We start from the raw sequence: 23,231 nt of genomic DNA on the forward strand, positions 1-23,231 counted from the left end.
TTTTACAACTCAGCAGCTCTCTGCTTCACTGAAACCTAGCTAAATTGATGATAGTAGCCTGCATATCCCAGGATTTCAGATACAAAGAGCAGACAGAATTGCAGAAACATCTCATTAAAAAGAAGGGAGGAGGCTTATGTTTATATATTAATAGCTGCTGGTCCCAAGACATAACTATACTAAAGAAATTATGTGATGTGGACTTTGTTGTTGTTGTTAGTTGTGAAGTCATGTCAGACCTATCACGACCCCATGGACAAAGTTCCTCCAGACCTTCCTGTTCTCTACCATCCTGCGGAATCCATTTAAGCCCACACTGACTGTTTCAGTGACTCCATCCAGCCACCTCATTCTCTTCCATCCCCTTCTTCTTCTGCCCTCAATCATTCCAAGCATTAGGCTCTTCTCCAGGGAGTCCTTCCTTCTCATTAGGTGGCCAAAGTGTTTGAGTTTCATCTTCAGGGTCTGGCCTTCTAAAGAGCAGTCAGGGTTGATCTCCTCTAGGACTGACCAGTTTGATCACCTTGCAGTCCAATGGACTCGCAGGAGTCTTCTCCAGCACCAGAGTTCAAAGGCCTCAATTCTTTGGCGCCCAGTCTTCCTTATGGTCCAACTTTCACAGCCATACATTTTTAACTGGGTATGTGGACTTAGAGACATTAATTATCAATTGCAAACTATTCTATTCTTTATGAGAGTTCTCCTCATTTCTCCTAATTGCTATGTATGTTTTTCCACAAGCTTGTGTAAACAATGCATCATGAACTCTAGCTGACCATATTATGTGAGCTGAAGTTAAATACCCAGATTCACTTCCAATTATTTTAGGAGATTTTAATAAAGCAAACCTAGGGAAAGAGCCACCAAAATATTTTCAGCATGTCAATTGTCTCACTAGAGGCAAGAATACTTTAGACCAGCGGCTGCTAACTGGTGGGCCGCACCCCACTGGTGGTCCACAAGAAAATTTTGGTGGTCCACAGAGAAATGTCATGCCCAGAGCACACCCCCCAAAGCAATTAATCCAGTGCACTGAAACACAAGGCTGCACCACCCACATGGCCCACGGGAACCCTCCCCGCCCATTTACTCCTTACCCAGCAAACTTGCCTGCTAAATTGATATTTTTCCTTTTTCTGACCATCAGCTGTTCTGTTGTGCCAGGAGATTTAGATTAGCTAGGAAGCAGGAAATGGTTGGATTTCTTGTTTTCTAGCTAGTCTTTAGATCTTCGGCTCTGCTTTTAAGCACAGCCGCACCACCCTTAGGACTGAAGGTTCTATTATTCAGTGCAGACTCACAGCAAGAAAATTTTATGTGACAGGCTGAGCTATCTGATGGCAAATAGATAGGTCACTGAATGAATCTGTGATTCTGTGAGCAACTCAATCTGCCTGCCTGCTTTGTCTGATTTTGGGTAAAAATTGTTCTTTTTTATAAAAAAAATTAATATTTATATAAATATTTATAATATTTACATACAAGCCATGCCCAGCCAGTCACATGACCACCAAGCCACACCCACAAATTAGGCCACACCCACATACCCAGTTAGTGGTCCCTGGGATTTAAAATTATGATTTTGGTGGTCCCTGAGGTCCAAAAGTTTGCCGACCCCTGCTTTAGACCATTGCTATACAACATTAAAAGATGCTTCTTGGTCTTTACCATGAGCAGTTGTGGAATGCTCTGATTAGTGTATGATTCACCTTGTACCTGCTTATAGTCAAAGAGTTAAAACCATAAAACCAACAATTAAATCAGTGAGGTCTTGGACTGAGAAAGCAAAGCTAACTCTACAGGCTTACTTTGACTTCACTGATTGGAATGTTTTCAAAGGTGCAGACTTGAATGAACTCACAGATACTGTAACATCTTATGCCAGTTTTTGTGAAGACCTATGTGTGCTGACCAGAAGCCTGTGAATATACAGTAACAACAAACCTTAGTTTACAGCTAAACTTAACCAGCTACGTCATGCCTAAGTGGAAGCCTACAGAAAAGGCAACAGAATGCTGTACTATCAGGCCAGAAACATATTAACAAGAGAGATCAGAGCAGCAAAAAGAAGCTACTCTGAAAAGTTAAGGAATTAGTTTTCAACAAATGATCCAGCAAATATGTGGAAAACTCTTAAAAACATCACTGGCTACAGCAAACCTCCTTCCCAGGCAGAAGGAAATCAACAACTAACAGATGACCTGAATCTGTTTTACTGTAGGTTTGAACGGAAACTATAGCCACCTATCTCCACAACCCCCATCTCAAACACACCAACAAGAGCCAAGCCTCCTACAACTGACTCCAACCCATTGGGTTCACCACCTCTGGTGATCACAGAAAAAGAAGTGCAAGATTTATTTCACAGATAAAAGCCAGGAAAAGCACCAGGGCCAGACAAGATAACTCCTCGCTTAAAAGTCTGTGCTGACCAGTTGGTCCCCATCTTCACCCAACTCTTCAATAAATCACTAGAGATGTGCTATGTTCCTTCTTGCTTCAAATGCTCTATCATCCCAGTGCTGGAGAAACCCTCCATCAAGGAACTGAATGACTTCAGACTGGTTGCTCTAACATCTGTAGTTATGAAAACCTTTGAAAGGCTAGTGCTGGCCAACCTGAAAACCATCACAGATCTGCTGTTAGAACCCTTTCAAGTTGCCTACCGAGCAAATAGCTCAGCAGATGATACTATTAATATGGCTCTGCAACATCTTGAATCTCCAAAGACCTATGTAAGGGTCCTCTTTGTAGATTTCAGCTTGGCATTCAATAACATCATTCCAGATATTCTAACTAAATTAAATCAGCTAGCTCTGCCTGACCACACTTGTAACTTCTAACAGACAGGAAGCATTAGGTGAAACTAGGCAAAATCACACCAGATTACCTGTACAATTAGCACAGGGCCACCTCAGGAGTGTGTGCTCTCTTCTTTTCTCTCTCTATACCAATGACTGCATCTCAAAAGATCCCTCTGTTAAAGTACTGAAGTTTGCAGATGATATAGCAGTGATTGGTCTCATTCGAGACAATGATGAATCTGCATACAGATGGGAGGTTGAACAACTAGCCTTGTAGTACGACTGTAACAATCTTGAACTGTAGAAATGATGGTAGATTTTAGGAGAAGCCCTCCTATACTACCAACTCTTACAATATTAGACAACATAGTGTCAACAGTAGAGACCTTCACGTTTCTAGGTTCTATAATATCTCAAGACTTAAAATGGACACCTAACACTAAGTGTTGTATCTTATGAGTCATGATGAATGTATTTATGATAACTATTATCATTTATCACTTATATCTTTTACGTACACTGAGAGTGTATGCACCATAAACAAAATTCCTTGTGTGTCCAATCACACATGGCCAATAAAGAATTCTATTCTATTTCTTCTTGGTATATTTTCAATAGTGTATGCGTGTATTGCTATTAGATATCTTGCCTTCAGAAAGTTGATCTTATTTTATGTCCTAGAAAATGAAATTGTTATACAAAAGCCCTTGTTTTGTTTTGTGAATAAGTGAATGAATGATTTGAACTCATTGACCCAGATTTCTCTTCTCATACGCTCAAGTGGAAAACCTAGTAAATTCATTTCAAGAATATTTCTGAAATACAATTCTGTTTTCTTCATTTTCCCTGACTTGGGAAAGCTTACACCTGCACCTATGCATATCAAATTCATGTGTTACTTTGACCTTATTGGCTTCTTTTGAGGTTCAGAGTTTCTTTGTTTGTCAAACAATGTGCTCAGAAGGGTCTTAAAATTTGGCAATTGTGCACGAAGCTTCACCACTGAATCCCCATGCTAATACTAAGGTTTGGGGAACATTGAATCAAAGCATTCTCAATTATCCTCTGTAAACTGAAAATTGCTGTGGCATGCAAATAGAAACAATTGTCGTGCTATTCCTGTTTGAGTCTCACTATGCAAAGTACCACTAAGACACTTATGGGAATATTAACCTATTACTGGTGTTGGGATTTAGGTATATGCTTAAACTCATAAAAAACTCTGGATGGTATTGATTTGAATTGCAAAGACCCATTGTACACAATGGAAGTCTGGGTTCACTCTGGAGCATTAATCATGTACATTGAGAGTTTTAAAAAAAGATGAAGAGATCCACTACAATTACATGACACATACTGATATGTACTACAAAATAATGTATTATCTTTCCTATTTCTACACCTTTTCCCAGAAACTCAAATGTTCCTGGTAGGTCTTCATTGCTCTCTTGGTTGAGATACCATCTAAACTAGAAGGTATAATGGGGAAAATCAGAGGCATTCTTGTGGATCATCAACAATAGCAAATACTGTGGATGTTTCAAGTAAATTGTTAGGAATTAGCTTACATTATAAATATATTGGGAAATGTGAATGGAAGTAAGTTTTTTCCCCTCTTCTAATAAATGAGCATCACTTATTAAAGTGAATTTAGGGAAATTCATGCATCATCAAAATAATTCACATAACACATAGATGTGAAATTGACTGACATCAGATATGATAACTACCAATTTATATGACTTTAGAAGGGGACTAAATGTATTTAGACAATAGAAGATCATTCCATTCAATGTATAATAGACTTGTTAACTGCTTACCAATTTTTCAAATCATGGGCTAAATGATGATCTTAAATACCACTAAGAACTCATTTCTAGATTACCTACTAGCCCAAATTTGCAAGTTTCTTGAGTGTTTGGTCACTTTGTAGTATCAGATGCTGATTTAGATGGCCAAATGTAACATTCTTTATGTGTTCTTAACAAAGCACCTATTTTTAACAGGCTTATTTTAAATATTCCAAAACCAATTAAAATATATACAATAAATACTTTCAGCACTTTAAAAAACAATCTAGGCATAACAAATTAAGTGAGTTATTCCTCAGTTTTTCTTCATTTACTCTACTGATAAAATACACAGATTAATAAACTGATTGGTCATACTGATTTGTGGGTTATACAAATCAATTTTAAAAATTGAAAATCTCTTAGAAATACTTTTACTTATTTTAGCAGGCTTGGGCACAAACTTCAACTAATTAATTTCTGAAGCCCTCTTTTTGTGCTCAAGCTATGGAACCAAAATATTTCTGCATGATTTCTTTTTAGGTCACTCATGTAAGTAGGAAAATGCTGTGTCATCTTTGAAAGTTTAATTGAGCATGTCAATATGGTATTGACTGAGCACTTATTACCAAATTACTGATAATATATAATGGAATCATTAGGGTTTGAAGAAGTGCAATAGATTTGCAAAGTTTTGTTTAAAAAGAGCAAGAAAAATATAGCTGTTATGTACAATAATTATCTATTTATATTGCTCACATAATTTTAACCTGAACCCCAAATAGTATCAAATTTAACTTTTTTTGCCATGCCTGGAAGTTTTTGCACAAGAACTATGGTCTTAACAGATAACAGATAATCAGAGTTGGAAGGGACCTTGTAGGTCATCTAGTCAACCCCCCGCCCAAGCGGGAGACCCTACACCATTTCTGACAAATGGCAGTCCAATCTCTTCTTGAAAGTCTCAAGTGATGGCACTCCCACAACTCTCGAGGGCAAGTTGTTCCATTGGCTGATTGTTCTCACTGTCAGAAAGTTTCTCCTTATTTTCAGGTTAAATCTCTCCTTGTTCAATTTCCATCCATTATTCCTTGTCTGGCCTACAGGCACTTTAGAAAATAGCTTGACCCCCTCCTCTCTGTGGCAGCCCCTCAAATATTGGAAGACCGCTATCATGTCTCCCCTGGTCCTTCTCTTTACTAGACTAGCCAAGCCCAGTTCCTGCAACCGTTCATTGTATGTTTTAGCTTCCAGTCCCCTAATCATCCTGGTTGCTCTTCTCTGTACTTTTTCTAGAGTCTCAACATCTTTTTATAATATGGTGAACAAAACTGGATGTAGTACTCTAGGTGTGGTCTTACTAAGGCTTTATAGAGTGGTATTAGTACTTCCCTTGATCTTGATTGTATCCCTCTGTTAATACAATTTAGGATTGCATTAGCTTTTTTGGCTGCTGCTGCACACTGCTGGCTCAAATTTAGCTGGTTGTCCACTAAGACTCCAAGATCCCTCTCACAGTTACTGCTATTGAGCCTGGTTTCACCCAGTCTATATGTGTACTTTTGGCTTTTCTTGCCTAAGTGTAGGATTTTACTTTTCTCTACATTGAATTTCATTTTGTTAGATACGGCCCAGTGTTCTACTCTGTCAAGATCCTTCTGAAATGAGTAAATTGACATTAGCAATTAGAGAGCAAGAAGATAAAGAATGTTACAAAATTTGGGATTTATTTTATCAATGGCTAGAGAAGAAAATAGGGAAATAAAATACAATACAATATAAATATAATGATAGAGTAAAGACAAGACAATGTAATATTTTATAATTGATTGCAATGAAATGAATTATATTATGAAATGAGATATGTTAAAAATTGAGATTTGCTCAAAAAGGATGATGTAGTTTATAATCAGACAAAATTCAAAAGGTAGAACCTTATACCTACTTAGGACATAGAATGTTGCACAATTCCTCCATTCCAATTCTTCCTGAATTACAAGTACAGAAATCATATACATTAGTACAATGGAAAAAATTACTTGGCATTATTAATTGGGCACGCCCATTCTTCTACATTACAACTGGTGATATGTTGCCCTTATTTCAGTCTTTGAAGGGAGCACAATCACCAGGAGATCTAGTTGTATTAACTGATCCTCAAAGAACATGCTTTCAAGAAATATTGAATAAGTTTAAGCATCGATATATTGACAGGATAACATCCTTAACAATAGGACTTTGCTTAGCTATTCTTCCCACTACACCCTTACTCACGGGATGTCTTTATTCTAATGCGTCCCCGCAAGCGGTCAACATTCATGAATGGATTAATTTGTCAGCTACTCCGCCTAGAAACATTTATCCTTATCAATCAGCATTAGAGGATTTGATTATTAAAGGTCGTAAACGAGCCTTACATCTTACAGGACAGGATCTCATTAGCATAGCTTTCACTCATACAAAAGTTGAACATGAGCATTTGATGATGATTTCAGAATCATATCAGATAGCCTTTTCTCAATATGTGGGAAACTTGTATTCTTTACCCAAGGATCCTAGAATACTGGTTACTACTACTTTAAATCTGGCCTTTTCTTCCATTCTTGTGCAAAATCCTATTTCTAAAGCTCTTACAGTCTTTACTGATGGATCACCTAGAAGGGGTGTGGTTGTCTGGCAGATTCAACAACAATGGTATTCTAAATTTACTGCCACGCAAACTTCAGCTCAACGTGCTGAGCTGGCTGCTGTGATTTTGGCTTTACGATTGTTCAATGACCAACCTATTAACTTGATCGTTGATACTCAATATGTGTATTTAGCTATGCAATCTCTTCCCTTTTCTTATTGTGCTCTCTCTTTGGATAAGAATTTGTTATCCTTGCTTTTATCTTTAAAGAATTTGTTATCCTTGTTTTTATCTTTAAAGAATAGTTTGGAAACTCACTTGTATTCTTTGTATGTAGAACACATTCAAAGTCATAATCCCTTTACTAATGCCTTGACTGAAGGAAATCGGAAGGCAGATGAATCCTTAAAGGATGTTGCGTCTTTGTTTGCTGATCCTGTTGCTAGTCATTCTTATTTTCATCAAAATGCCAAATCGCTTGCAAAGCAATTTAAAATTTCATTATCTCAAGCCCGGGATATTGTCTGTGCTTGTCCAGCTTGTCAGCAACTGGCAGTTCCCTTTCCAGTAGGTGTCAACCCATGAGGAACCCAAGCTAATCAAATTTGGCAAATGGATATAACTCAATTTTCAATCTTTAAGCCATACTGTTATCTTCATACGTCTATTGACACTCATTATTTTACTCTACCTGTTCAAATAGGTACGCTCTCATCGACAGCGGCGTTCCTCTCTGGGGTCTACATGTAATGATGAAGTCATTATTGACACACAATTGTCTTCTGGTTCTACATTTGGCCGTGCATTGGCAGGGGCTGTTACAGGAGTCCTTACTCTAGCCTCTTATCCTGGCATAATTGCTCAAGAAAACAGACGATCTATTCTTGGTCTCACCTGCAGACTTGAAAAATCCCTCAATGCTACTGCTGCTATTATTCGTGATTTGCAGCATGAAATAGAAGACTTAAATCAAGATGTCTTACAGCAGTGTTTTGCCATAGACTATCTTTTAGCCCGTCAGGGAGGGTTCTGTAAGTTAGTTGGACACCGTGGATGTGCTGTGCATTTTCATTCTTTGAATAAAACTATTGAGGATGAACTTGCCAATTTACAATCATACATTCAAAATAATATCCATGCTCATTACTCACCTTTTGAGTGGCTAACCAATTGGCTCCCTGATTGGTCTTGGCTCAGACAGTTTTTCTTTTATGCTATAATTATTATTATTGTACTAATTGCAATCTGTTGTTTTATTCAATGTATTCCAAATGTATTCGCATTGTTTCATCCTGCTTCCCCCTCTCTTAATCCTCTACAATTGCTATACATTCATAAATCTTTGAATCCTCCATTTAAAATAAAAAACGAGGATATGTAGAGTTGTAATTGCAGGAATGTTCCAATCTCGGATGGCAAACCTCAGATAAAGAATATTTCCAAGCAAATACAACTCAGGTAAACAAAGTCACTAATCTAAAAGAGGATTAGAGAGAGGAAGTAAACATATGTTAGACTTTAACTAGAGATAATGAATTGTATGGATTACTGTGCAAAACAGTAACGAAAGTTAAGCAGTAACCAAAGTTAACCAGCGATGGAGGATAATTAAAAATGTGTATAAATGCAAGACTAGACTCCAATAAAGATCATCATGATTCAGTTGTTCATGATCAAACAACTCGATTGTCTCGTCATTACAACACCTAGGAAAAAGTGGCTGAAGCATAATCTCTTGGTCTGGGCTACCTAGTGGGGTTGACATCTCCAGACACTAGGACATTGGCAGTGTGTTTGGTCAGCCTGTAATCACATCTATAGTCAAGTATCATCTGTACTAATAGTTGATCCTTCCAGTTGCCTCAGGTACATATTCGAATGAGAATGTTGAGCTTCACCCCACAAACAAGGCCTTGGATCTGATTGTCAAACCAACTGGAACAGGCCACAAAGAAAGGAGAATCTTTACAAAGCAGTTCCTTCCCTCCCCACATCCTTGGAGGCGGTCCAGAAGAACACGATGATAAATATCAAAAGATCCTGACAAATCAAGGATAACCTGGACAATACTATCATTCCTATGTCATGATTAATGCTGTCTCCATGCTATGCTCTGATGTGAAACTTGAGTGTCAGAGTCTGAAAGGACATCAAATTGATGACCTAAATTAAGGGCGCTGAGAAGATAAACGGCGGCAGTGTGCTACTATTTTTCTAAGCTGCTTGTATTGCATGCCCTTTTGTGCCAATGTTCTTTCCCTATTGTTTTCATCACCGAGATTCTATCTATGTTTCATCAAAGTTCTCTAAAGATGAGGTTAAACTGAAGTGACTTCATACAAGATGTTTAAGAAAGTTTTGTCTTCTTCTCACACTGTGACTTACATAGTGTTATGAGAATATAAGTAACACATAATGATAAATTGCAGAATTAATCTAATCTGATGTTTCAGCATATCTTTGTAAGTAAAATGGAGCACCAGCTTGGGCTGCTCATCTACTTCAAGGGGAATGTTTTGAGTGATAACACCAGAGTAATTTATTTTAATTAACGTATAGAATAAGATGCCAAAGTTTATGTTTAACTATGTTTCAATTAATTAAATATAGAATACACACTGTTAAAAATTTGGATGGGATGGGGAAAAACTACAGAGTCCATGTGAATGTTGACACAAGCAAACCATTAATAAGGATTTGATAATTAATACTTTTTTTTAGTTCTGTTATGTTTAGCAATTACCATCTATTTTATAGGAAGCAAGAGAATTCACGCATCTTGGGATTAAAATATACTGTATTCTGCAGTACTTTGTATGATTGGAGTATCCAAATGTGAGAAATACATAAATTTGGTATACTCACTATACTCAGCCGAGAAATTGGTAAGAGAACAAAGATTTTAGCAACCCTCCCCAGCATATGAACCCTACTGAGCAGCTAATCTCATGCTCTTTAGAGCAGGGTCTTGTGTAAATCTCCAGCTCTTGACTTTATATGGCTTAATTTGATTGCTTGGCTCCAGCTGACTTCCTTCAGATGCTCAATATGGTCTGCTTAAATAAAACTCCTTACTGCAGATAGAATGAGACCACAAATAGTGTTCTCTTTTAAACAAGAGCCCTATTTGTCCCCCCAAGGCAGTGTTTTAGGACCGACTCTCTTCATACTCTACATAAATGACCTCTGTGATCATATTAAGAGCAACTGCGTTCTCTTCGCTGATGATGTAAAGCTGTTCAATACCACAGACAATACTGCTACCCTACAAAAAGATCTTGACTATGTATCTGAATGGTCAAACAAATGGCAACTTCAAATCTCAACAAATAAATGCTCTGTCTTACATATTGGCAAAAAAAATCAGAAAATAAAATACAAGCTGAATAGTCAAGACCTTGTTGATGATCCAAACTCTGTCAAGGACCTTGGAGTACTCATCTCTAATGATCTAAGTGCTAGAGCCCACTGCAACTACATAGCCAAAAAGGCATTAAGAGTTGTTAACTTAATTCTATGTAGCTTTTTCTCTGGTAATATCACACTACTAACTAGAGTATACAAAACATTTGCTAGATCTATACTTGAATACAGCTCATCAGTCTGGAACCCACATCATGTATCTGATATTAACACAGTTGAGAAAGTCCAGAAATATTTCACAAGAAGAGTTCTCCGCTCCTCTATTCATTGCAGAATACCTTATGCCACCAGACTTGAAACTCTAGACCTAGAAAACCTAGAACTACACCGCCTCTGGTCCGATCTAAATATAGTATATAAAATCATACATTGCAATGTCCTTCCTGTAAATGAATACTTCAGCGTCAACCATAACAATACAAGAGCGCACAATAGATACAAACTCAAGGTTAACTGCACCAAACTTGATTGCAGGAAATACGACTTCAGCAACAGAGTGGTCAATGTTTGGAATACTCTACCTGACTCTGTGGTTTCTTCCCCAAACCCCAAAAACTTTAACCTTAGACTGTCTACTATTGACCTCACCCCTTTCCTAAGAGGTCTCTAGGGGGCGTGCATAAGTGCACCAATCATGCCTACCATCCCTGTCCTATTGTTTCTTTTATTTTTATTTTTATTATAAGTATCCCTTTCATGTATTCATAACTATGTTTATACTTATACCTGTAAGCGATTGTTTATACCTGTAAGCGATGTTTATACTTATACTTGTAAGCAATTGACAAATCAAATAAATAAAAATTAAATTAAATTAAAAAAAACACTTTTTAAAAAATCCTCAAATAAATGGTTAAGTTTTCAAAACATTTTCAACATTGAATATTAATTAATTTAGCTTTTCAAAAGAAATAAACAATCAGCTCTTTATTTTTAAGGACAGTATTAGATCAGAGCTGTCAAATACATCACGTGATGCTGCCGTGACAATGTGAGTTTGACACCCCTGTATTAGATCATATAATTTTTTTCAACAACTCTAGTTTTGAAGAATATCTGACCCATATAACATTGTGCCAGAAAAGCATTACCTGATCCCGTCTGTGTATAGCTCACTAACGGCTTCAAGAGTGATTGTGTGGAATTTATTCATCAATGTTAATTGCCCTTTTCAATTGTAACGCTTGGTTAGAGGCAGAAAGAAAACCTTGATTTCCATAATGATTGCTATTTTGTTTCAACTATTACATTGCCCAAATCACTATCCCAAGCCCCTTCAAGCCATAAGAGGGACTCATCATTTTAGTTTATAAAATGGCATATAGATTTTTGACATTATCCTTTTTGCTTGTGCCAAATAATTTGATACTAAATTCTGAAGGAGTTACTTTATTTGAATTAATACATTAATTTCATCTGTCTAACTAATTAGATTAACATTACATTAAACACCCTTTAAATATGATCATAAGTAATTGATTAATTCAACTTTGGTTACCTTTTAGTAAATAGTATGAAAATCTAACTGCAACTATCTACTGAATATCAACTGCAACTATGAATTGCTGTCTTTTCTTATTATCACTGTACTTTTTCTGTTCTTCTTTTCCTCCCTCAAGGAACTAAAAATATCAGAAAAACTGCATATTATGGTTCATTTATGGATTAAATGCCTGGCAACTTGGATATTACTGAAGAGATGTAACGGCGTTCATGTTAAGCAGACCAAAGCTCCAATGTATCCTAATGAACCTTTCCTTGTGTTCTGGAATGCACCTACTACCCAGTGTCAGCTGCGCTATAAGGTGGATTTAGATCTCAAGACTTTTCACATTGTATCAAATGCCAATGATTCTTTAAGTGGGTCTGCTGTGACAATATTTTATCCTACCCAATTGGGGGTCTATCCCCATATTGATGACCATGGGAATTTCCTCCATGGGATTATACCGCAAAATGAAAGCATCACCAAACATCTCAATAAAACAAAATCAGATATCAACCATATGATCCCACTGAAGACATTTCATGGACTTGGAGTCATTGACTGGGAAAACTGGAGACCCCAGTGGGATAGAAACTGGGGTAGTAAAAATGTTTACAGAACCAGATCTATTCAATTTGCTAAACAGTTGCACCCAGGGTTGTCTGAAGCTGCAATCAAGAGATTAGCTAAGCAAGAATATGAAAAAGCTGGGAAGCATTTCATGAGAGACACACTTTTACTAGCTGAAAATATGCGACCAGGTGGATATTGGGGCTACTATCTGTATCCAGATTGCTATAATTATAATTATAAGAAAAATCCCCAGCAATATACAGGCAAATGTCCAGAAATTGAAATTGCACGGAATGATCAACTACTTTGGCTATGGAGAGACAGTACTGCCCTTTTTCCTTCTATATATCTTGAAATCATGTTGAAATCTAGTGCCAACGCTTTGAAATTTGTGCACCATCGCCTTAAGGAATCAATGCGCATTGCTTCCATGGCTAGGAAAGATTATGCCTTGCCTGTTTTTGTATATGCCAGACCATTCTATGCATATACCTTTGAACCTTTAACAAAGGTAAGTTATTGGAGTATATGAATCTCAGAATCAAGATCTGTTGACTACACTATATGTTTGTTTGAATTCTAATGCTTCATGAGAAAATTTCTAGAGGATCTCACTCCATCTGGTTCATACCCATTAGCATGCTTTATTTTCTTCTCTTGAACATTAGCATAAGAGAAATCCAACATGTCAGATTCTCCATGTAATCAGGAGATTACACCTTAATGTTAAAGAAACCTAAGTAAACAGGGTAGGACTATTTTACATCATGATCAACATGGCCATGGGAAAGAAATAGTCAGCAGGTGAAATCCCACATCTCTCAGGTGTTCCTTGAGCTGCGTGTATGTATATGTTGATGATTGGAATAGCAATAGCACTTAGACTTATATACCCGCTTTATAGTGCTTTACAGCCCTGTCTAAGCGGTTTACAGAGTCAGCCTGTTGCCCCCAACAATCTGGGTCCTCATTTTACCCACCTCAGAAGGAGGGAAGGCTGAGTCAACCTTGAACCTGGTGGGGTTTGATCTGCCAAATTGCAGGCAGCTGACTGACAGCAGAAGTAGTTTGCAGTACTGCACTCTAACCACTACACCACCGAGGCTCACATAGGAATGTTATTCCATCATGCAAATCTGAGTATGCATAATGTTCAACCCTGTTTTCATAGTTTAATGTGCTATCTTAGGCTTGAATTACATATTGGCAAGGCTGATCTTAAATACTTTATATCTATTACACAGCAGCTGAGCCCTGCATAGACTATAGTGGTGTTTTTAAAAAGTTTTTCTCTCTCTCTCTCTTACTTTTTTTCCTTCTAGTTTGTAACATTTTATTTTATTAGCCACAGCCTCCACAGCAATCATTTTAAGAGAGTTCCAATACCACATTTCAAAATTACTAATGCACTTACTGGTTCAGCAGTCAGATTTTTTTTGGAGATACACCCTCAGCAAAGAATTATAGGCAATTTTCTGAACACAGCACCTGAAAGTAAAGGAATTTCCACCATCCTATAAAGCCCACCTATTTGGCATATTGTAACTCAAGAGTCTCCTAACTTGGAAACTTCCTGGCTGAGGAATTCTGGGAGTTGAAGTGCACAAGCCTTAAAGTTGCCAAGTTAGGACAAAGATGTTCTAACTTGAAAATCTGAAAAAAGTCTCATATCTGAGAAACCACACAATAATTATTTTACTGGGAGCATGGATCAATGCTGACTTCTAGCAAGGCATTTGATAGAGCTAAGAAAAAGTATTCTTTCCTAGGATGCTAAATTTTCTTGCAGTTGGACCAAACAGGTCTTGTGCTTAAGCTGTTTTTATTATAAATACCCCCACCCATCCCAAATAAGAAGTAAGGGAAATGGCTGCCAATATCTTAACAGTTTATTATCAGTGTGTGGTGCTCTATTCATTGCCTATCTCTATTCATTCCCTTACTTTTCAGGAAGACTTGGTGACTACAATTGGCGAAACAGCAGCCATGGGGGCAGCAGGAATTGTCTTTTGGGGAAGCATGCGATATGCCAGTACTATTGTAAGTTAGTGTGGATGAACAAAATACCCATAAGCCATATTCATTAGAATATTTGAGACCCTCTCCCTTCCTTTTACGTCAACATTTACAGCTTGTAATAAGCGGTCCAGGGATTGATATAGAGTTAGGGTTTCTTAGGGGATTATCAACCATGTCCAATCACAGGGGGGAAAACATCTTATCAAATACAATAACTATCCTCGATCACTGAAATAATATTCAGAAAGCAATTAAAGGAATGGAGAGATTTGTAACATTATTGCCTTAATGTTTTCACTGGCACAGAAAAAATAAATGTGAAAACCACCCAAGTGTACTTTACCTAAGAAATCACATTATTTTTTCTGCTCTTGGTCAGTAATGAATGGACAATTGGATATCATGTTACTTTGTGACACTAGTCCTAAACCCTGATCATCTCTCTCGATCAACCAGTTGATAAAACGGATAAAGTTTCTGCCACCCCTCCAAAAAACTATTCTCAGAGATAAAAGCAATAAATAGGAGCAGTCGGTAGTATTTGTTTCCAGTCTCCACACAAAATGTTTGCAAGCTGACAGAAAGCTTCCAGGCAGCAAAATTGTGTCAAAGTCAAAGCATCCCGTTGACTTGCAAATGTTTTGTGTGGAGACTGGAAGCTTCCGGGGACCGTGATCTTGCAATAGCAGAGAGGCTGGAGAGGAGACAGCTCATGAGATCTTTGCAAGGTACGTAACCCAGAGCAGCAGGATGGAGGGGGGGGGAGATATTGTGGGGAGCATGAGGAATCTCAGTGGTTCGGGGGAGGCCTTAAGCAAGTGGCCTATTCCATCACGAAAACCGCCCCCCCCATGACCTTCCCCACCCTGAGATATCTCATGTGCACTTAACGACCTGCACATTTGATTACTGAATGCATGGGCGAAAGCAGGGAGTGTTCAAGTTTATTTGACATGATTCACTCCAATGACTCCTCGGGTTATGAATGTAATTGGCAGGCATTCCATTACATTTGTAACTCGAGGATTATCTGTAACTCCTACAGAGCTGACCTGCATCAATCTCCAAACCAAAGGTAAAACATATTGTGATGACCCAGTGTGGGATACCAAACAAACACAGTCACAGAAAACAGGCGAATCCCCTTTTATTCCTTCACTTTGCTTCCAAGCTCCAAATATTCTTGATGGAAGCCCCAAAAATTCCCCCACAAACAGTTACAAGAAGAAGGAAAAAAGCAACACAACCCAGGCAAGATAAGGGCTGGAGGACGTCCACAGATAACACACACTGGGAAGGATGTCAAACTCAGAGAGGAACCATCAATGAGAGATATTTCCATGCTTTGTTTCCAGCGTTCGCCCATACGCAGATCCATGCTCTTAGGCAGATCTCACACCTGTAACCCATGAAGAGGATCAAGGCCCTCTCCTTCCGAGTAGACTACGTCTCTCCCTTATCCACTCTTCCCTGCATGCCCCAGGATGGATAGGGGATGGGCCTGGCTCCTCCTCTGACTGCTCAGCCAGCCTCTGCCCTTCCCCAGCCTCCTCCAAAACCTCTGGAGCCACACTTCCACTCCCTGTCGGCTGTTCCTCCTCTCCCTCAGAGTCAGTCTCCACCAGGGGCATGACACGTATATGCCTATCACAAGCTAGATGTTATATTAGGTTTGCTACCAAGAACTTCTTTAAGTAGTTTTCAACTTACAACCATTCATTTAGCGACTGTTCGGAATTAGAACAGCATTGAAAAAAGTGACTTATAATTGATCTTGAGACTAATGTCAGTTGCAGCATACCCACGGTCATGTGATCAAAATTTGGGCAACAGGTTTGTATTTACAATGGTTGTGGCATCTCTGGGTCATGTGATCACCATTTGTTGCCTTCCTACCTGGCTTCTGACAAGCAAAGTCAATGGGGGTGGCAGATTTCATTAATGACCATGTGATTCACTTAACAACTGCAGTGATTTGCTTAAACATAGCAAAAAAAAAAAAAACCATACGTTTGGGCATGGATCACTTAGCAACCATGAAAAACTTGATCCCAGTTGTGGCTGTAAGTTGAGGACTACTTCTATATCATTACTGTGTGGTTGTATTTAGGAATTACAGCATAGGACTTCCGGTTTGTCGGCTTTGCGAGCGGCAGGGATTTGCGAAGCTGCGCGATCCCTGCCGCGCTAGCCGTTTTTGGGGCTCCGACCCAGACGGGTACGGAGCTAGGCTGCCCTGCAGGGGCAGCTGAAGGTAGGGGGATCCGGAGGAGGGTTTGGGGGTTTTGCAGACCCCCTCCCCGGCCGGCAGAACCCCCTTTTCCCAGGACGGTGCAGCGGCGGTCCGTAATGGCCGCCACAAAGAAGCTGGCAGCCGGGTAAGAATGCGCAGGAGGAAGTGGAGAAAGTGCTTGAAAGGAGAAAGTTTTTCTTGGCTCTTAGGACTCTAAGACATATTTAACAAAATTCCTGAAAAGTATGACTTTCTGAATGGTACCTTCGAGAAGAGGAAAAAAGCGGCAGTTTAATGGTGCTGAAAGGATAGCTTACCCTCTTTTTCTACGGAATAAAAAGTGAATATTAAGAAATCTATTTTTTTTAGGTGAAAACTGGCTTTAAGCGATGAGTGGGAAAAGAGAGGACTAAAAAATATTTGTATGCTAAGACTTTGTTGGAGGAGATGCCTTAAGGATTGAAAGACTAAAATATATTGCAATAAGATTTTAAGAAACAGATTTGGACTTTCTTTTTCTCTGATTGATACTACCCTAGGAGGAGAGAGTGGGAACTCTGTCTTGGTTTGGACTGACTGATAACTTTGGGATTGTCTTATTTTTCCTTTGGAATATTCTGACTGTTGTAAGAGAAAAGAAAAGAAAAGATTTATAATGGCTCCTTCTATTGAGGAACTGAGAAAAGATTATGAGCAAGCAAAAAAAAAATGGTAAAGCTGGTTTGAAAGAAGCCTTCCTTTTTTAGAAATGGCGCTTATTAACTATCAACAAACATTGCAGCAGATGAAGACAGCAGAAGAAGAAGAAGGAGAGGAAACCATCTTTTAATAAATCTCAGAACTCGACCAAGAGGGAAGGAAGAGGGAAGAGAAGAGAAATAAAGGACTTAAGATTTAAAAAACATTTAAGAAAGGGAAAAACAAGGTGCAAAATCAATATAAGGATGGTAAACAAAAGGGAAGAGGAATACGACAGAGAAGGGAAGCCAGTAAGGCAGAGGCTAGAAGAAGGGGGGTAGAAAGGTTTGTTGGGAGAAGAAAGAAAGGGAAAAGGTGGAGAAAAGCTACAAAGTTTTGAAATTAAATGGGAAAAAAGGAATTTTTTAGGGATAAAGGATAAGTATAATTTCTTCAAAGAGATTTTGCAAGGTACATAAGATGATATGGTAGTATTGTATTAGAAATAGAAAACTTAAATGGCTTAAGAGTTGATAAGAGATTAAAATGTTGAAATGTTAATAATGATTGGTTTTAAAATATAATATGAGGGGAGATTTAGAATATTGAGCTTTAATTAAAGAGTTTAATAAGATTATGGGATTGATGTTATTATAAAATTTTCATTATAGTATTTGTTTTTAATATTTAGATCTATTGTTTAACTATGTATTTAATTATTTTGGATGTATTATTCAGTTAGAATGTACCAAGCAAAATCGGATTGGGTATTCTAAAGATTAATTTGATTAATTTAATCGGGAGATAGAAAGGCATTATACTCTGATTAGTGATTTCAGGAGAAATTTCTTTTTTTTTTATAAGGAATGAGACAAAGGTACAATAAAGAATGGACAAAAGATACAAATATAATGACTCAAATTAAGATGATTAATTAAGATAGAATTAAAAAGAGTGAAATATGGGGAGAAGTTAATATAGAAGATTTAGAATGGTAAATAAAATAAGTAATGATATGTAAGATGAGTATGAATACAGTTGAAGTCCATGAAGAAAGAAATACCTGGGTCCAAGTTACTTTCCAAAAGATCTTTTTTATGTTTTGTGTGTTGTGTATATATGTTTTTTTGGGGGAGAATTAATGAAACCTTGCAGAAATATAGAATGAGAATAATGGTAACTAAGTCAGAAAGAAATAGATGAAATAATAATAATAAAATGGAATAAGAGTAAAGAGAAAGAAAGAGAAAATGGATAAGAGGTTTTTGTATGTTTATATGGAAATGGTTTAAAACAGAATTATAGTTTATCTGACTTGTTAAATTTATAATGGAAAAAGGTTTAAATATGTAATGGATAATGACGACTTGTGTGTTTTGAAAAAAATTAATAAAACTTGTTTTAAAAAAAAAGGAATTACAGCATAGAAGGGAAAGATTAACATCTATGAGATTTTTTTTGGCAATATATGGATATGGATGAAAAATGTGCAATCCATGGATTCCATGCAATATTCCATATTGCAATATTATGTAATCTGCGCTCATGCAAAAGGGCTGCATTAGAATAGAATAGAATAGAATAGAATAGAATAGAATAGAATAGAATAGAATAGAATAGGAATAGGAATAGGAATAGGAATAGGAATAGGAATAGGAATAGGAATATAGAATGGAAGAAGAGAAGAGAGTATATAGAATGGAATAGAATAGAATAGAACAGAACAGAACAGAACAGAACAGAATAGAATAGAATAGAATAGAATAGGAACAGGAATAGGAATATAGAATGGAAGAAGAGAAGAGAAGAGAGTATATAGAATGGAATGGAATGGAATGGAATAGAATGGAATGGAATGGAATAGAATAGAATAGAATAGAATAGAATAGAATAGAATAGAATAGAATAGAATAACAGAGTTGGAAGGGACCTTGGAGGTCTTCTAGTCCAACCCCGTGCCTAGGCAGGAAACCCTACACTACTTCAGAGAAATGGTTATCCAATCTCTTTTTACAAACTTCCAGTGTTGGAGCATTCACAATATCTGAAGGCAGGTTGTTCCACTAACATCGGGTAACTAATTGAAATCAATCTGCCAAACCTATGCAAATCAAAACATACTCAGTCCTACCAATAAAACCCCCAAATTTCCCAGGAGGCTCAAAATCAGTTATGAAAATGGTTACAGTTCTACTACATGCAATCATTTTCTGCATATGTATTTCTGCTTATAAATTTGTATCCCAGCAGTTATCAAACTTTGCCATTACCTCTTTTTTGTCAGACTTTAAATGAAAGGAGAAAGGAGCCAGTTCCCTTGGAGACAAATGGGGTGGATGGAAGTGGATCTTGACTGGAACTACCAGAATCTGGTTTTATGTTTTTCAAACTCATACTTAGTTCCAAGGGGGTTAGAATTTAATAATAGCAAAGTAAGACTAAATTTTCAGGATTGTTATGAATATGACAGAATGCTTTTTTTGGATCTTCAGAACAATTATCAACGGAGGTCTTAAGCTACAAAGTATGGCCAATTCTCAGGATATAAACTCCAGTGAATTCAATTGCACTAATTCCTGAGTAGATATATTTTATATTCTATAGTAATGCAAAAATCAATTATCATTCTTTGTTTTATTTTAGGAGAGCTGTCAAAGAGTGAAAGACTATATGAATGGTCCATTTGGACATTATATCATTAATGTGACTTCTGCAGCCAAGATTTGCAGCTATTTCCTTTGCAAGAAAAAGGGAAGGTGTGTTCGTAAACATAGTGATTCAAATGCCTTTTTGCACTTGTTTCCTGAAAGTTTTAGGATCATGGTGCATGCCAATGCAACACACAGGAAAGCGATTGTGAAAGGAAAACTGGAATTGGAGAATTTGAGGTATTTAAGAAAGAATTTTATGTGTCAGTGTTACCAAGGCTGGAAAGGACTATATTGTGAAGACCATCATAAAAAAGAAGAAAATTACATATAAGGAAATTAAATGCATTGAAGAGTCTTTTATTTATTCCCAAATAAAACAAAATTGTCACACAGATCACAAGACAAAGAAATCCAACTTTGATTTGAGGGCAATTCTATTACTGAAGACTTACAAATAGGAACAACTTTTAAGTTTCTAAGAAAATAAGATGCTGTAATTAAAGATTAAGGAAAAAAGGATGCAGGTGGTAATGTTATGTGCTTTGGAAGGAAAGATAGACATGACTGGGTTTCTGATCTTGGGCCTACCTAAGGCCTACCTAAGACCTTTGCTTCCTTTTTTCCTGCATTCCACCTGGAATGGTCTTTGCTTACATCTAATACTTCTTCAGAGTCTCCAAAACTGAATTCTTGTTACAATTGCAGCCACACTTTTTGCTTCTACCATCCCCCCACTTTTCTCTCTCTAAATGTTATTGTGTTGGATGAAAAGTTCCTGGGAATTTGAAAGCTCGCAATCATTTGTTAATTTTTTTTTAAAAAAAACAAATTTTATTGGTTTTCAAAGACAATACACAAACAAACAAAACATAAAACATAAAAACATAAAACATCTTTTCTGAAAGCAGCTTGATCCCGGGTTACATCTCTTCGTACAGACACAAATTCAAATTAATGTTCATTTTATATACCATTCCATATCTTATTACCATTTTACATTTTCTATATAGCTTCTCCCTTCTTTTAACTTTCTTAATTTTATTTTATTCATCTCATCTCAGTTCAGATCATTATGCTTGTTATTCTTTGTCTGTCCTGTTTCCAGCTATCTATTATCTTTTCTCTTTAAACAAAATTTCTCCTGTACACTAATTAGAGCATGACGCCTTTATCTCTTTCCCCTAGATTTATAACACTTAGTATAGTACATAACTTCCATTTGGATTCTGCTTAGTACATTCTAAAGTTACACACTATATTTTAAAGAAAGAAAAAATTAAAGTATGTAATATAATTAAAACAACAATCCATACCAATTCAAATCTATCATTAATATTAATATTCATTTGAGTCTTAAACATTTTACACATTACTTTTCAGTTGAATATCATACTTTTATGAGAACACTTATAAACTTTCCATAATTATTTCCCCCCCACTTCACATCGCTTGTATTTTAAAACATTGTATCATTAAAATGTTCCCATTCATTCCTACTTCAATTCTCTCATTTATTTCATTGCCTTCCTTTTATTCACAAAAATTTCACTAAATTACACTGAATATTTTATCTCACTTTTCAATCACATGTTGTTTCCAATTTTCTAACATTATATCTAATTACAAATATAACAATACAATCTTATGTACCTTTACAGAATCCCTTTTCCAATTAAGTTTTTACCCATTATCTCTAAATAAATCCTGTTTCTTTACATCTTGCTCCACACCATTGAAACTTCTCATCTCTTCCTTCCTCCCTTGCTTCTTCTTCTCCCTGCCCTTTTTACCCCCTTGTCTCTCCACCTCCATTTCCCTCTTCTGTATTCCCCCTTTCTGTTGTTTTCTAATATTATTTCCACTTTTCACCTTATTTTTTCCCTTTTTTGGTTGTTTTTTTAAGTCTTAAAGTCTCCATTTTCTTTTCCTCCTTTTCCCTTTCTTCCCCAAATAAAGTTACTTGCTCATCAAAGATGGCTTCTTCTTTGTCCCAATCCTCTTGTTGCGCAGTCAGTTTCTCATAGGTGCAAAACGCCATTTCTAAGAATTGAAAAAGAGAGCCAAAGGAGCCCTGCCCTTCTTGTTCCTCTTCTTTGTATTTTTTAAATTCAATTTTCAATTCATCCACAAGTGGTGCCATTGTAAAAAGAGAATTTTTTTTCCAAACAACCACCCAAGTGTTTTTAGTCCTTCAAGGATAATTTCCAAAAGTCCCAAAGTCAGCAAACAATCCAAATAAACTGTTTCTTTTAAACACTTTCTTCTTTCTTCACTTTCTCTTCCTGGAGGTGACTGTTTAGTTACAAAATTCCAGTTAAAATGTATCTTTTAGAAGTCTTGTTAGTATTTAATGATTCTTTAAAATTCTAGGCAATCTCCTCCTTGCTTCCAAATCCTGCTCCAATTCTTTTCCTCTCCCTTCCCACTTACAGCAAAAAAAATTTTTTTTAAAGTGTTCAGAAATCCTTATTATCCCCTTGACATTTAATTATCCAGTTTAGTTACCTATTATTGCCAAAGCGGGTTTTTTCGATTTCTCCTTCATTTCTGTTCGCTGTCAACGTTAGGAAGGAGAGTGAAAAAAAAACCCTTTCCCTTTTAACTTTCATTCGCCACTTATGAGTCTCTGGGAACGATGTATCTTTTGCAGATTTTAAATTCCAGGGTACCTTCGATGTTGCTTTTGTCCCGGTCAGCAAAAAAAACCTTTCACTTCTTAACTTCCTCCTGCACTTTCCTTCCCGGCTGAGCACTTCTTTGTGGCGGCCATTTCTGACTGCTGCTCTTACCGCCTTCGGAAAAGGGAGTTTAGCCAGCTAGGGAAGAGAGGTGCGATTTCTCTCGACCCTGCCAGATCCCCCCTGTCTTCACCACCTTCTACGGGGCAGCTTAGCCCTGAAGCCGGGTTGCTCAGGGCACTCCAGTGGCGAGCACAGGCAGAAACC

The 23,231-nt window shown here is 37.1% G+C and overlaps 2 protein-coding genes across 4 annotated transcripts in view; both read left to right on the forward strand.

The window, feature by feature from the left end:
• LOC113413041 (hyaluronidase Ba Hy-1-like) overlaps positions 1-20,696 on the forward strand; it is a 29,207-nt gene extending 8,511 nt beyond the window's left edge. For 2 of the 3 annotated variants that reach the window (XM_026669049.2, XM_026669050.2), the window contains exons 2-4: positions 12,266-13,216; positions 14,656-14,745; positions 20,279-20,696. In XM_026669049.2, coding sequence (XP_026524834.1) covers positions 12,266-13,216; positions 14,656-14,745; positions 20,279-20,617 — 1,380 coding nt within the window. In that variant the 3' untranslated portion in view covers positions 20,618-20,696. The remainder of the gene's footprint in view (positions 1-12,265; positions 13,217-14,655; positions 14,746-20,278) is intronic. The other variant, XM_087969389.1, reaches the window with a different exon arrangement.
• Positions 1-23,231, forward strand: part of LOC113413042 (hyaluronidase-4-like) — a 59,374-nt gene that overhangs the window by 8,511 nt on the left and 27,632 nt on the right. The window lies entirely within an intron of this gene.

The sequence above is a fragment of the Notechis scutatus genome, chromosome 6 (genome assembly GCF_049901735.1).
Source record: "Notechis scutatus isolate UNSWTSFEM ecotype Mainland chromosome 6, rNotScu1.2, whole genome shotgun sequence".
Taxonomy (NCBI): Eukaryota; Metazoa; Chordata; class Lepidosauria; order Squamata; family Elapidae; genus Notechis; species Notechis scutatus.